The following is a 14809-nucleotide window of genomic DNA, read 5'->3' on the forward strand; positions in this document are numbered from 1 at the left end:
GGCTATTGTAATAGTCTCAGATTACTCAGTCCTCAAATCTGGATGATCATTAAAATTACAAAGGATGCCTTTTAAAATGCAGGTTTTGGGGCCCTACAATTGTTGCAGGATTTTTTTTCCTCCATCGGCGCCTGCAGTTCTTGGTCATGCCACTTGGAAGAATGAAGAGGTAGACCAGGCTGAGCAATGGGCAGCAAAGCAAGGTTTATTGAATGAAATAAGGTTCCCAAAGAAGGAGGGACTTGAGAGAGTTGCCACAGGAGTTTCCAAGTATGGGGGTTTTTTGGGCTTTTTAGCAGGCTATTTTAATCAATTAACCCTCCCTGCACCTGTTATTCAATCAGGTTTTTGTTGCCTATCTATCATGTGGGAAAAAGTGGAGGGCTCCTTCCAGGGTGGTGTAAAATCCTTTAAACGTGATTTCTTCTTTGGGCAGGGCTCCCTTCCCGCTGCCTGCCTTCCAACTGTCCTTTATCATGATGAGTTTCTGACTCTAGGGCTAGGTCATCACATGATTGTGATAATAAGCCATGTGTAGAATTTTCTTGCCTGGAGAGGCTATGAGGAAGTAGTAGTGAGAGAGAAGAGATTGGAGAGATATTTAGGCAGAAATAACAGGTTTTAGTGATTGTTGGATACCAACCTGGAGCAATTGTGCGGATGGGTGGGCCATTCATTAAGACAAGTGGAGCATTAGATCTTAAAGGACAAGAAAAATTGATGAGATAATCCATGGGGCATGCAGGTACGAGTGACCTCGAGGCAGTTTGATACATATGTATAACTAAAAAGGATGGTAGTATTGTGATTCATCCATCCCTTAGAGCTGTGGAAGGGACCCATCTGACCTTGGCACTTCGCTGCAAGCCCAGATAAGGTGTGTTTTTTTGTTTGAAGCAAGGAAGAAGAGGAAAATGGCTGCACACACACACACACACACACACACACACAGACATACACACACCATTCTGTTTGGTCTATATATTCAGCCATCCAATATTTCACTTGCAAATGTGCTAAGTATATACTCATTTAAGTCAATGATTAAAATACTGAAAATAACACAAACAGATGTAGAGACCTGCCCTGAAGTAAATGCCAATCCACAATCAAAGTCCTTCATCCTGGTCCAAATGAAACTAAACTTAGATTTGTCTGAACCCCTAATCTCCATACAGTCCATGAGGATATTGTGAGAAGTTTCATTCAATCTTTTATGGCTTTATTCCCTACATTGGGGTATACTGAGGTATGTCAGTGGATACATTTAGTACTTCTTCCCCTTAAAAGCCCTTTTCTATACTGAGATATAGAAAGTAATTAGATATATAGTAGTTATAGATATACAGTAGTTTCCATGAGCTTAAGCTTATTCTCAGCATAATTTATATGTCTGTTATTCATGCATACTTATCTCTTGTTTTGTGCTGGTTTCTTGTATACATCCTTCTAAAAGCTGAGCTCATGCGAATGATCAGAATAAGAACTTGTTTTTTTCAGTTCCCTTCCATTTTTCCAATTTTTCACTATGTCATTGATTTCATTGTGATCCTCCCATTTCCTTTCTAATTACCTTCCTTTTTGGTTTGTATCTAATATTTCTATGATTTTAAGGAATTAAAAAGATATGCTTTCTAAACAATATCCAAGTTTACATACCTACCTGTGGCTAGTATGTTCTTTACTTTTATGGACCCTAAAATGGCACCGGCGTATTCCATTAAAATAATTTTTGTAGCCTCCATTTCATCCTTACTACATCCAGAGCATCATTCCCTTGTAGCATAATCTACATCTGAGATGAGACTATTAGCAAGATCAGTAAAGAATGCACCAAATATTTTGCTTTAGTAGAATGATGCTTCCACAGTATAGAAATGTAGTTTCCAACCATGATCTTTATCTACCTCTAGGCCAGATCTGAAACTTGCATTAGGACAGTAGCAGTCATATTCTTTATCTACCCAAGATAACAGTATTTGACTCCCATAGTACTATTAGTTTGTGTGTTTTATCTTGTATGCTCATGCTAAGTTCTCCACCAGACTTAAACCTAGTAGCTCAATGATTTCCAAGCACGGACTCCTTCCATATATCTCACCAAGTATTATTTTATTTGCATAGCATATAACCTTCTCTTGGCATATTCTCATTAATACCTGTATCTCAGCAAGTTTGTCTGGCCTAGATCATATTTTTCTATTTTCATTATATTTTAGGCTTATCTTATTAGCTTTAATTAAAAAATAGAAGTGTTTAAAAGTATTGATCAGAGATACAGCTGAAACAAAGTCAATTACTTTTTAATATTTTAAATAGAGACCTTTGCAAAGTACTATAGGAATCAAAGGAACAAATTTAAGATAGATTTTTTTCTATTAAAAAATTGTTTTTAATTTTTTGGTAGCAAAACTGATGTATTTTTCCCCATATTTCCTCTTGTGAATCACTGACACATTTTCTCAGCTACTGTATTGTCTCCAATTTAAGTTATACTTTCATCTCATTTTATCATTCTATCTGTGCATTATTCTTCCCTTACCTCAAATTCTAGTTTAGAGTTCTCTTTATCAGTTTGGCAAGATTCCAGATAAATGCATTCGTCTCAGATGTACTATATTCCTTATAGGGAGTCTGTTGTATTAACAACATAAGCCCTGGCTAAGAAAACCTAGATTTTGGTCTTCTTTTGATTTTTGGAAGGGTGCTAGTTGATACTCATTACCTTTTATTTCTTCTTCAAAGTCATGATCTTAACTGGAAGAAGAGATGAAAATGCCTCTTCAGTGACCAAACCAAGTGCTTAGGTTTTATCATTCATTGCCATACAAATCAATGAGTATACTGCAGTCTGTAAATGTGTTAAGTCTCAGGAAACCTAAGGGAACCTCTCATATCTATTCCATCATGATTTGCCTCAATATAAAGGAGAAAGAAATAAAATGCCTTCCCTGGAAGATTTGATTTGGTTTATCCTCAGACTCTTTTTAGAGACCTACATGTATTTCCCTAATGTGTAAAGGATATGTTATATAAATTATCAGCCAATTAAAATAAAAGGTAGAGATCATATTATCAAGGATTCCTTTATAGCTTATAAAAATATTATCCTTTACTGATGATAGTTGCCAGGAACTACATATGTGGGACTTAAAACCTGAGGTTGAACTTGAAAGTATCCCAGACACAAGAGAGAAAAAAAGACACAATGATATTATCCTCGGGAATTTGCAATCTACTCAGTAAGCAAGCACTCCTGAACACAGCCATAAGCACATATCCTTGCTGTAACACCAGGTTTCTATAGAAATCGACCAGAGCAGTGGGCTAGGTAAGTGATTTTGAGATGATTTTAACAGCAACAAGGAAACATCAATTCACAACTATCCTCCAATCTTAGAAGAATATAGATCAGTTAAATACTTGATACAGAGAACATGTTCATAAACAGAATTCAACAAGCACAGGAATAATACTCTATATCCATGACATTTTTATGGTAAAGAATGATTTAAATAAAATATCTTCCATTCAAAATATAATACTGAAGATTAAATGCCAAAGTTACTTACTTTTACTATGATAAGCCTAGCCAGGTTTTCATATCTCTGGTTATCATTTTCTGTATGCTCTACTTCAAACAGAGTATTATAATTTTCTAGTAATTTAGCCATTATCTTGTTGCAGATGTCTTGTTCTTTCATGCCTTCAAGCCCAGGTGGCACACTAGAAATAAGGGGGAGAAATGACATGAATTATTTTGTAAAAACAAACAATGCCAGCACAGCTGACTCAGGAATACATTTTGACATCTCCTATATGACTGATCAGCCTTCCTATAAGGACACACACAATTTTCAACAAGCTCTATGGTGACGTACGATGTTGCCGGCACAAATTCTGTTCAATAGCTTGTGATGAATATGAAAAGGACATGTTGTTCAGGAAGGAGGTATAGATCAGCATGGGTGTCATAATGCTTTGTATGTATTAGAAATTGCTATGCATAAGGTAATATATAAGAACAAAAGTGTTAAAAATCAAATGTTATAACAAAAAGAAAGACTGACAGAAACTATAGAATGTTCGCCACAGAAATAATAGCAACACAATCTTTATTGAAGGTCTTCTTAGATAATGCACAAAAAGTACAAAACTTAAAGAAAAATTTAAATATTTCCAGAAAAAAAATACTGATTACTGTTAAAGCTGAGTGATGTGTAAATGGAAGATTTATTATACTATGTACTACTCTCTCTTCTTTTGGGTAAGTTAAAAAAATTTCCATAATGAAAAAAAATGTGAAAAAGATCTTCTGAATGCAGAAGACACCATAAATAAGGTAGAAACACAAGCTATAGATTAGACATGAGTATCTCTTCAGTAACATGGACAATTGACAGGATTGGCAGTTAGACTACGCAAAGAATTCCTACTAGTCAATAAGGAAGAAAATTAAAAAAGACAAAGGACAAGAGCTGAAAAACTCATAGAAGAAAACATCAATATAGTTGAACATCAATAATCTTTAGTGCAAAGATCTTTAACCTCATTGAATAACCAGTGAGAATATTAAAAAAGCCACACTGAGATGTTAGTATCCATCTAGATTAGTTTCCTGTGGCTACTATAACAAATTATCACCAGCTGTTGCTTAAAACAACAGAAATTTATTCTTTTACAGTTCTGGAGGCCAGCAGAGTGCACTAACTGGTAACATTCCTTGGCTGTGACTATTGCTTCAATTTTCAATCAAGGCCAGCATCTTAAAACTCTGCTCCATCTTCACATGGCCTTCTCTGTGTGTTGAGTCTAGAAATAATCTCACTCTTATGGTCAATTAATCTATGGCAAAGAAGCCAAGAACACAACATGGGGGAAAGACAGTCTCTTTAATAAATGATGTTGAGAAGACTGAATAGCTATACGCAAAAGAATTAAACTGGAACTCATACCTCACACCATACACAAAATCAACTTAAAATGGATTAAAGATTTGAATATAAGACTTGAATCCATAAAATTCCTATAATATAAATATTACGTAAGCTGCAAAAATGTGCTGCCTTTCATTAAGAATGATGAATGAGCAGAACCAAAAACACAAGAGGGTGAAGTTGAAAACCATGGAGAAATATTTCCAGAACTTGAAACCTAGTCAAGAGATTCCCAACATTTGCCAAACTGGATATCAAACTGCCATTACGTCAATCAGGAAATAAAAGAAATTAAAAAGTAAGTGAAAATAAAAATGCAATTGTTCAAAATCTTTGGGATGCAACAAAATTATTCAAAGCGGGAAGTTTATAGCAATATAGGCCTATCTCAACAAGCAAGCAAAATCTCAAACAACCTAGTCTTACACCTAAAGGTGTTAAAAAAGAACAACAAACAACACCTAAAACCAGCAGAAGAAAGGAAATAATAAAGATTAGAGCAGAAATAAATGAAATAGAAACTTTAAAAACCCAATATAACAGATCAATGAAACAAGGATCTTTGAAATGATCAACAGAATTGATAAAACTCTAGCCAAAACTATCCAAAAAAGAAAGAGAGAGGCAGGGAGGGAGGGAGGGAGGGAGGGAGGGAGGGAGAGAGAGAGAGAGAAAGAAAGAAAGAAAGAAAGAAAGAAAGAAAGAAAGAAAGAAAGAAAGAAAGAGAAAGAAAGAAAGAGAGAGCTCACAAAAATCACAAATTAAAGTGGAGAAATAACTGATACCACAGAAATACAAATGATTGTTAGCGATATTATGAAAAAGTATATGCTAACAAATAAGAAAACCTGGGAAAAAATGGATAAATTCCTAGAAACCTACAACTTACCAAAACTGAAGAAGAAATAAAAATTTGAACTGATTACCATAAAAGAAATTGAAATAGTAATCAAAAAATTCCCAACAAATAAAAGCTCAGGACCATAGAGATTCACAGGAAAATTCTACCTAATATTTAAAGAACAGTTAATACCTATCTTCTCAAACTATTCCAAAAAACAGAAAGGAAGGAAAACTTCCAAATTCATTTTATGAGGCCAGCATAACCTTGAGCCAGATAAAGACACCATAAAAAAAGAGAACTACAAGCTTATCTCTCTCATGAACATAGATGCAAAAATCCTCAACAAAATACTAGCAAACCAAACCCAACAATACATTAAAAAAAAAATTCTTTTTGACTTAGTGGGATTATTCCTGGGTTTCAAGGGTGGTTTGATATTCACAAATCAATCAGTTTGATACAACACATCAATATGAGATAGGATAAGAACCATATGGTACTTTCAATAGATGTAGAAAAGCATTTGACAAGGTACAATACCCATTCATGACAAAAACCCTCAACAAAGCAGGGAACATAATGCAACATAATTAAAAAACATAATAAAGTCCATATATGAAAACTCATAGTACTTTTGAATGTGGTGCTTGGCTGGCTCAGTCAGTGAAGCATGCAATGCTTGATCTCAGGATCATGGTAAAGCTCCACGGTGGGGGTGTAGATTACATTAAAAAAGAAAAAAGAGAGACTTCTGAAAAACCCAATGCAAACATCATCCTCATTGAAAGCGTTTCCTCAAGGTCAGGAACAAGACAAGGAAGTTCACTTTCACCACTTTTATTCAACATAGTACTGGAAGTCCTAGCCATACCAATCAGACAACAAAAAGATATAAAATGCATGTAAATTGATAAGAAAGAAGTAAAACTTTCACTATTTGCAGATAACATTATACTATATAAAGAAAACCCAAAAGATTCCACCAAAAAACTGCTAGAACTGATAGACGAATTCAGTAAAGTCACAGGACATATCAATGCATAGAGATCTGTTGCATTTCTATACGCCAATAATGAAACAGCAGGAACTAAGAAAACAATCCCATTTATAATTGCACCCAAAATAATAAGATACCCAGGTATAAACCTAACCAAAGAGGTGAATGACCTGTACTTTGAAAACTATAAACACTGATGAAACAGACTGAAGAGGACACAAAGAAAAGGAAAGATGTTCCATGTCATGGATTGGGAGAATATTGTTAAAATGTATATAATTTCCCAAACAATCTGCACATTTAATGCAATACCTAACAAAATGCAATAGCATTTTTCACAGAACTAGAAAAAACAATCCTAAAATTTGTATGGAACCACAGACAACCCCAAATAGCCAAAGCAACATTGAAAAAAGAAAAGCGAAGCAATTCCATACTTCAAGTTATATTACAAAGTTGTAGTAATCAAAATAGTATGGTATTGGCATAAAAAACAGACACATAGATGAATGGGCCAGAATAGTAAACCCAGAAATGAACCCGATTACACAGTCAATTAATCTTTGACAAAACAGTAAAGAATATCCAAATGGGGAAAAGACAGTCTCCTCAACAAATGGTGTTACGAAAAATGGACAGCAACATGAAAAAGAATGAATCTGGATGACTTTCTTACAGCATACAGAAAAATAAACTCAAAATGGGTTAAGACCTAAATGTCTATCAAGGATAAATAAAGAAGATGTGGGATATACACACACAGGAATATTATTCAGCCATGAAAAGGAAGAAAATCCTGCACTTTGTAACAACATGGATGACCTTGAATGCCAAATGAAATAAGTGAGAGAAAGAAAAATAACATAAAATCTCATGTATATGTGTAATCTAAAACAAACAATCAACAAAAACAAAACAAAACAAAAAAACTTAACAGATAGGGCACCTGGGTGGCTCAGTGGTTGAATGTTTGCCTTTGGCTCAGGTCATGATCCTGTAGTCCTGGGATCGAGTCCCACATCAGGCTCCTGCCAGGGAACCTGCTTTTTCCCTCTGCCTATGTCTCTGCCTCTCTGTGCTTCTCATGAATGAATGAATGAATGAATGAATGAATAAGAAAGAAAGAAAGAGAGAGAGAGAGAGAGAAAGAAAGAAAAAAAGAAAGAAAGAAAGAAAGCAAGCAAGCAAGCAAGCAAACAAACAAAAAAAAACCCCTGAACTGATAGCTACAGGGAACAAATTGCTGGTTGCCAGAGATAAAGGGTGAAGGATGAGCAAAGTGAGTGAAGGTAGTTTAAAGGTACAAACTCCGAGTTATTAAATAAATTTTCTGAGGATGTAACATACAGTATAATGACTATAGTTAATAATACTGTATTGTATATTTGAAAGTTACTAATAGAAAATCTTAAAAGTTCTCATTACAAGAAAAAAAGCTTTTAAGTATGTGTAGTGATATTAACTTAGACTTACTATGGTCACCATTTTACAACATACACACATACTGATGATCGTGTTGTACACCTAAAACTAACAATGTCAATTTTATCTAAATAAAAAAATACAGATATGTGAAAAATGTAAAAAAAACATATATATTACTTTATGTTTTGGGGCAAAAATTATATAAAGATATAATTTTGTGATATCAATAATTGAAAGAGGTGGGGAAGGAGCTATAAAAGAGCACAGTTTTTCTTTTGTTTTGTTTTTAAAATAATCTCTATGTTCAACAGGGCTCAAATTCACAATCCTGAGATCAAGAGTTGCATGCTCTACTGACTGAGCCAGTCAGGAACCTTGGGGCAGAGTTTTTGTATGTTATTGAAGTAAAGCTGGTACTTATTCAAATTAGAGTGCTATAAGTTTAGGATGTTAGATGTAATCCTCATGGCAACCACAAAGAACATACCTACAGAATGTACACAAAAGAAAATGAGAAAGGAATTTAAACATTATACTACAAAAAATTTTAACTAAACACAAAAGAAAATAGTAATGAAGTAAATGAAGGACAAAAAAGCTGTAAAGGCCATAGAAAATGCATAGCACAATGATACAAGTCCCTCCTTATCAGTAATTACTTTAAATATAAATGGATTAAACTCTCCAAAAGAGAAGAGACTGGCAGAATGAATTAAAACACATAACCCAATTATATTCTATCTACAACAGATTCACTTGAGATCCAAATCTACAAACAGGTTAAAAGTAAAAGGATGGGAAAAAATAATACATGCATATTGTAAGTGAAAGAGAGCAGAGGTGCCTATAATAATATTATACATAATAAACTTAAAATTAAAAAAGGTTAAAAGAGACAAAGAAAGTCATTATATATTAATAAAAGTTTCAACACAACAAGAAAATATAACAGTTATAAACACTTACACAGCTAATGATAGAATCACCAAAATATATGAAGAAAAAATGGACAGAATTTAAGGGAGAAATAAACAGTTCTACAATAGTTCATGAATTCAATACCCTACTCCCCAAAATGGATAGGACACCAGACAGAAGAAACAGAGGATTTAAAAAAACAACAAACTAGATCTACTGGACACACACACAATATTTTACCTGACAACAACCAGAGTGAACACTTTTCTCAAGTGTACATGTGGCATTTTCCAGGATATACCATATGTTAGACTACAAATTAAATCTCAAAATATTTAAAAAGATATTCATTTTACAAAGTAACTTCTCAGACCACAATGGGATAAAGTTACAAATAATAACATCAAGAAAACTAAAAAATCCACAAAATTGTGGAATTATGTTTAGGCAATCAATGGAACAAAAACTGTATTTTAATGAAAATTAGAAAATATTTAGAGATGAATGAAAATGAAAACACAACAAAATCAAAATTTATGGGATGTAGCAAAACAGAGCCTAAGGAGAAATTTATAGTTCAAACACACTAGAAAACAAGAAAGATCTCAAAGAAAAACCTAACTTTACAACTTAAAGAACTAGGAAAAGAACTAAAAAAACCACAAAGCTAGCAGGAGAGAAAGAGTAAAGACTAGAGCAGAGATAAATGAAACAGAAAAACAGAAGAGAACTATCAATGAAACCAAAAGTTGGTTCTTTGAGAAGATAAACAAAATTGACAAACTTTTAACTAGATGAATTTTAAAAAGAGCAAGGGGTGCTCAAATTGTTAAAATCTGAAATTAATGTGGGGACAATACTACTGACTCTATAGAAATGAAAAAGAATTATGAGAGTATACTATGATATTTGCACATCAACAAACTGGATAATCCAAGTGAAATGGACTGACTACTAGAAGCACTAAACCTACCAAGACAGAATCACGAAGATAAAGAAAATCTGAATAGACCTATTGATAGTAAGAAGACTGAATCAATAATCAAAAATTTCCCCCCCAAAAATGCTCTGGACTTGATGGCTTCATTGGTAAATTCTACCAAATGCTTAAACTAATATTAGTATTTCTCAAACATTTCCAAAAAACTGAGGAGAAAACATTTCTTAACTAATCCTGTGAAACCAACATGACTTTATGTCAAAGCCAGACAAATGCATTTCTATAAACAATAAATAATATGAAAAGGAAATGACATAACTATGCCATTAGTATCAAAAGGAATCAAACACTTAGGATTATATTTAACCAAGGATGTGAAATACTTATAAAATGGAAACTACAAAATGCTGATGAAAGAAGTTAAAAAAATAAATAAATGGAAATACATCTCATGTTCATGGATTGGAAGACTTAATATTGTTAAAATACGAATATTACACAAAGCAACCTACAGATTCTATGCAATTGCTATCAAAATTCCAACAGCATTTTTTGCAGAAATAGAAAAGCCCATCCTAAAATTCACATGGAACCTCAAGTGATCTCGAATAGCCAAAACAAACTCAATAAAGGGAACCAAAAATAGAAGACTCCCATTTACTAATTTCAACACTTACTACAGAGCTATAGTAATCAAAGCAGTGAGGTATTGGCATGAAGGCAGATATAAATACTAATGGAATACAATAGAGAGCCCAGTAATGAACCTTTGCTTATATGGTCAAATGAGATTTGCCAAGGATGTTAACACCACTGAATTAAAAATGGACTATCTTTCAACAAATAGTACTGCAAAAACTGGATATTCACATGCAAAAGAATGAAGTTGACCCACTACCTAGTATCATATATAAAAATTAATTCAAAATGGACCCAGAATCTAAAACTATAAAATGCTTGTAAAAACACATAAAGCAAAAACTTCATGACATTGAATTTGGCAGATTTCTTGGCTATAACACGTAAAACATAGGCTACAAAAGAAAAGCAGACAAATTAGACTTCATGAAAATTTTAAAAATTTTGTGCATCAAGACACTATCTATAGGGTAAATACGTACCCCACAGAATGAGAGAAAATATCTATAAATCACATATTTGATAAGGAACTAATATCTAGGTTATATATAGAGAACTCCTGGGCAGCCAGGGTGGCTCAGCGGTTTAGTGCCTTCAGCCCAGGGTGTGATCCTGCAGTCCCAGGATTGAGTCTCACGTCAGGGTCCCTGTGAGGAGCCTGCTTCTCCCTCTGCCTGTGTCTCTGCCCCTCTCTCAGTCTGTGTCTCTCATGAATAAATAAATAAATCTTTTTAAAAAATTGGTAAAAGACTTGAATAGACATTTCTCCAAAGAAGATATACAAATAGCCAAAAAGCACAGGAAAAAATGCTCAGCATAACTCATCATTAGGAAAATACAAATAAAAATTACAATGAGATATCACCTCACATCCACTAGAATGGTTACTACCAAAAAACTAGAAAACAAGTATTGGTGAGGATGTAGAGAAACTGGAACCCTTGTGCACTGTTGGTGTGAATACAAAATGGTATAGCCACTATGGAAAAAAGTATGGCAATTCCTCGACAAATTAAAAACAGAATTACTATATTATCTACAAATTCCACTTCTGGAATATACTGAACTGAAAGCATGGTCTGGAAGAACAATTATATACTCACATTCATAACAGCATTATTCCCAACAACTAAAATGTGGAAGCAACCCATATATTAATGGATAAACAAAATGTGGTATATACACACAATGGAAAATTACTGAGCCCTAGAAATGGAAGAAAATCCTGCAATATACTACAACATGAGTAAACATTGAGGGCATTATTTTATATAAATAGGTAAGCCATAAAAAGACATACTGCATGATTCCATTTACATGAGGTACTTGAAGTAGTCAAAACCACAAAGACAAAGTATAATGGCAGTTGGTAGGGGTTAGGGTCAGAGTGAAAAGTTCCTATTTAATGAATATAGAGTTTCAGTCTTATAAGATGAAAAAAGTTTTGGGCATGGATGTTGGTGATGGTTGCACAACAGTGTTAATGTGTTTAATATCACTGAAGTGTTCACTTAAAACTGATTATGATGGTAAGTTTTATGTCACATGTATTTCACCACAATAAAAAACATTTACCCAAAAAAATGAAATGCATCTACTACCTCTACATTGCACATAAGGCAACTGAAAACACTGACATCTGGTTACCATGACTCCTCAGTTATGACTGCTTGGTGAAAGGCAGATAAAATGATAAAACAAGATTTGCAATAATCATATTCACATTAACAACAAGTTAAAGCTGTGCATTAGCATAACAGCATTTAACAAAAATAAGATTGTTAATTCTTCTTCAATAGAACTACCTTATTCCCTTTATTATACGAAGTCTACATCTATGTTTTACAAGACTTTTTTAGAGAGAGCGAGAGGGGGAAGGGGCAAAGGGAGAAGGAAAAAGAGAATCTTCAAGCAGACTCGTTGGTGAACATGGAGCCTAATCCCAGGACCCTGAGATCATGACCTGAGCTGAAACCAAGAGTCAGCCACTTAACCAACTGAGCTACCCAGGTGCCTCTGAAGTCTAGATCTATAGTAAAAGCAAACTTTAAAAGAATTATTTTAAAAATAAGCCATATTATAACTTGTCCTATTATATAAATTTGAAGTTTACACTAAAGAGCTGATTTTACTTACCTATGTGTTCTGAAGACACTTTCATAAACATCATGCAAAAGTCTGATGTGGAATTTACTATAAAATTTTCAGTCCTGTGAATGTGATTGTCTCTCATATTCAAGGGTCATATACATCAGGTGGGACGATGGCTGAAGACTATTGCTCAAAGCAATGGCAGTGATACTGCCCCCTCCCGGGCGGGGGGGTGGGGCAAACGGTTCTTAGAATGGGTGAAAAGAAACTTACTCTTTGTAATACATAGAGTAGGATATATACAGTACACACAGAGATATACAGCACATTCATGATGTTAAAATTTAATTGGAGGATGGGGGAGATGTGATTAGGAAAAGAAAAAATCTAAAAAGGCTCCTTAGGGAAATGAAAATGAAAAAAAAGATTGAGAAACCCGCTTTTACTCCCTGCTCCAGTAAGTTACTACGAAAGTTTAATACTGGCTTTGAATATAGGATCCACTTGGAAGGGGTGTCTGGGTGGCTTAGTCGGTTAAGTATCTGCTGTCAACTTGGGTCACGATCCTGGAGTCCCAGAATCAAGCCTCACTTTGGGCTCCCTGCTTAGCAGGGAGTCTATTTCTCCCTCTGCTCCTCACTCCACTCCTGCTTGCTCACTCTCTCCCTCAAATAAATAAATAAAATCTTTTTTTAAAAAAGCAGGATCCACTTGGAAATGAGTGAATAATGATGATAAGGGTGGGGCTCTTGGAGCAAAGGACCAGGTAGAAGGGTCAAGGGAAGCATTTGAGATCCTGAGTTAGAAAATAAGGGTTAATTTCCCAGAGTTAGAAGTTTCTCACGTACACCTGAAACTAATATTATAGTATATGTTAACTGGAATTTAAATTAAAGCAATTAAAAAAGAGATAAATAATGATAATAATAAAAGGGTTTTGGACCTGGCTCCACTACTTAAAGCTGCTTAACTGAACCCTCATCTCTTCCTTTATAAAATGGACATGTTGGTAATATTGATGTTGTAAAGACCTTTTGAGAATTTTTAAAAGCTATGTGAAAAATACTTTTCAAAACTATGGGGCCATAAAATAGTTGTTACCAGGGACTGGGGTGAGGGTAGGGATGGCCTAAAAGGGACACAAGCAACTGTTTGGAATGATGAAAATGGTCTGTATCTTAACTGTGGTGGTGGTAATGAATTCCGTCAAAACTCATAACACTACACCCAAATGGACGCATTCTATACCATGCAAATTGTGTCTCAAGAAATCCAACTTCCTTAAGGGCCACCTGGTGGCTCAGTTGTTGAGCATCCCGGGGTGCTGGGATCACTTCCACATCAGGCTCCCAGTGGGGAGCCTGCTTCTCCCTCTGCCCCTGTCTCTGTGTGTGTATACATATATATACACACACATATATATACATACACATATATAATATATATATAATCTTTAAAAGATTATGTCTGTCTATATTATCTTTTAAAAAAAGAAATCCAACTTAAAAAAGTACCTTACAAAAAATAAACAATCAAATCAATGTTTTTTCATTATGCAGAGTAAATGTTGATTTTCACAGTAATACTGTTGGTTTACACTGAACTTGGAATTGGCTAAAATTCTCTAGTCTTTTTTGTAGGAATTGCTATTAAACTAGGTCTTTCTGGTCATGATCCCTCACTATAAATACCTAATTCTCCATCTATTTTTTCCACTTATGATAGAATGAAAATAAACATTTGTATAGTCTTCTTTAACATTTTATTTCTAATCTTTGTTTTTAATCAACATATCATTCTTCTCACCTTTGTTTCATTGATTACATAAATCAATGAATGCATAAATATATGCATAAATCTTCTGTCTTAATCCAAACCATTAATAAGTAGGTTAAGTGTGATGAGATACTTCATTTGTAACCTCTCTTTGGACTCTCATCATTTGATTCATCAATACCCATAGAATCTGAGTGTTCACCCAGGCCTGAATGTACCTAATTGCATTATCACTAGATCAC

At 34.1% G+C, this 14809-nt stretch overlaps 1 protein-coding gene across 7 annotated transcripts in view; it reads right to left on the reverse strand.

The window, feature by feature from the left end:
• FAM13A (family with sequence similarity 13 member A) overlaps positions 1-14809 on the reverse strand; it is a 342559-nt gene that overhangs the window by 200522 nt on the left and 127228 nt on the right. For all 7 annotated transcript variants that reach the window (XM_072810208.1, XM_072810206.1, XM_072810209.1 and 4 more), the window contains one exon: positions 3573-3726. In XM_072810208.1, coding sequence (XP_072666309.1) covers positions 3573-3726 — 154 coding nt within the window. The remainder of the gene's footprint in view (positions 1-3572; positions 3727-14809) is intronic.

This window comes from Canis lupus, chromosome 33, assembly GCF_048164855.1.
Source record: "Canis lupus baileyi chromosome 33, mCanLup2.hap1, whole genome shotgun sequence".
Lineage (NCBI taxonomy): Eukaryota > Metazoa > Chordata > Mammalia > Carnivora > Canidae > Canis > Canis lupus.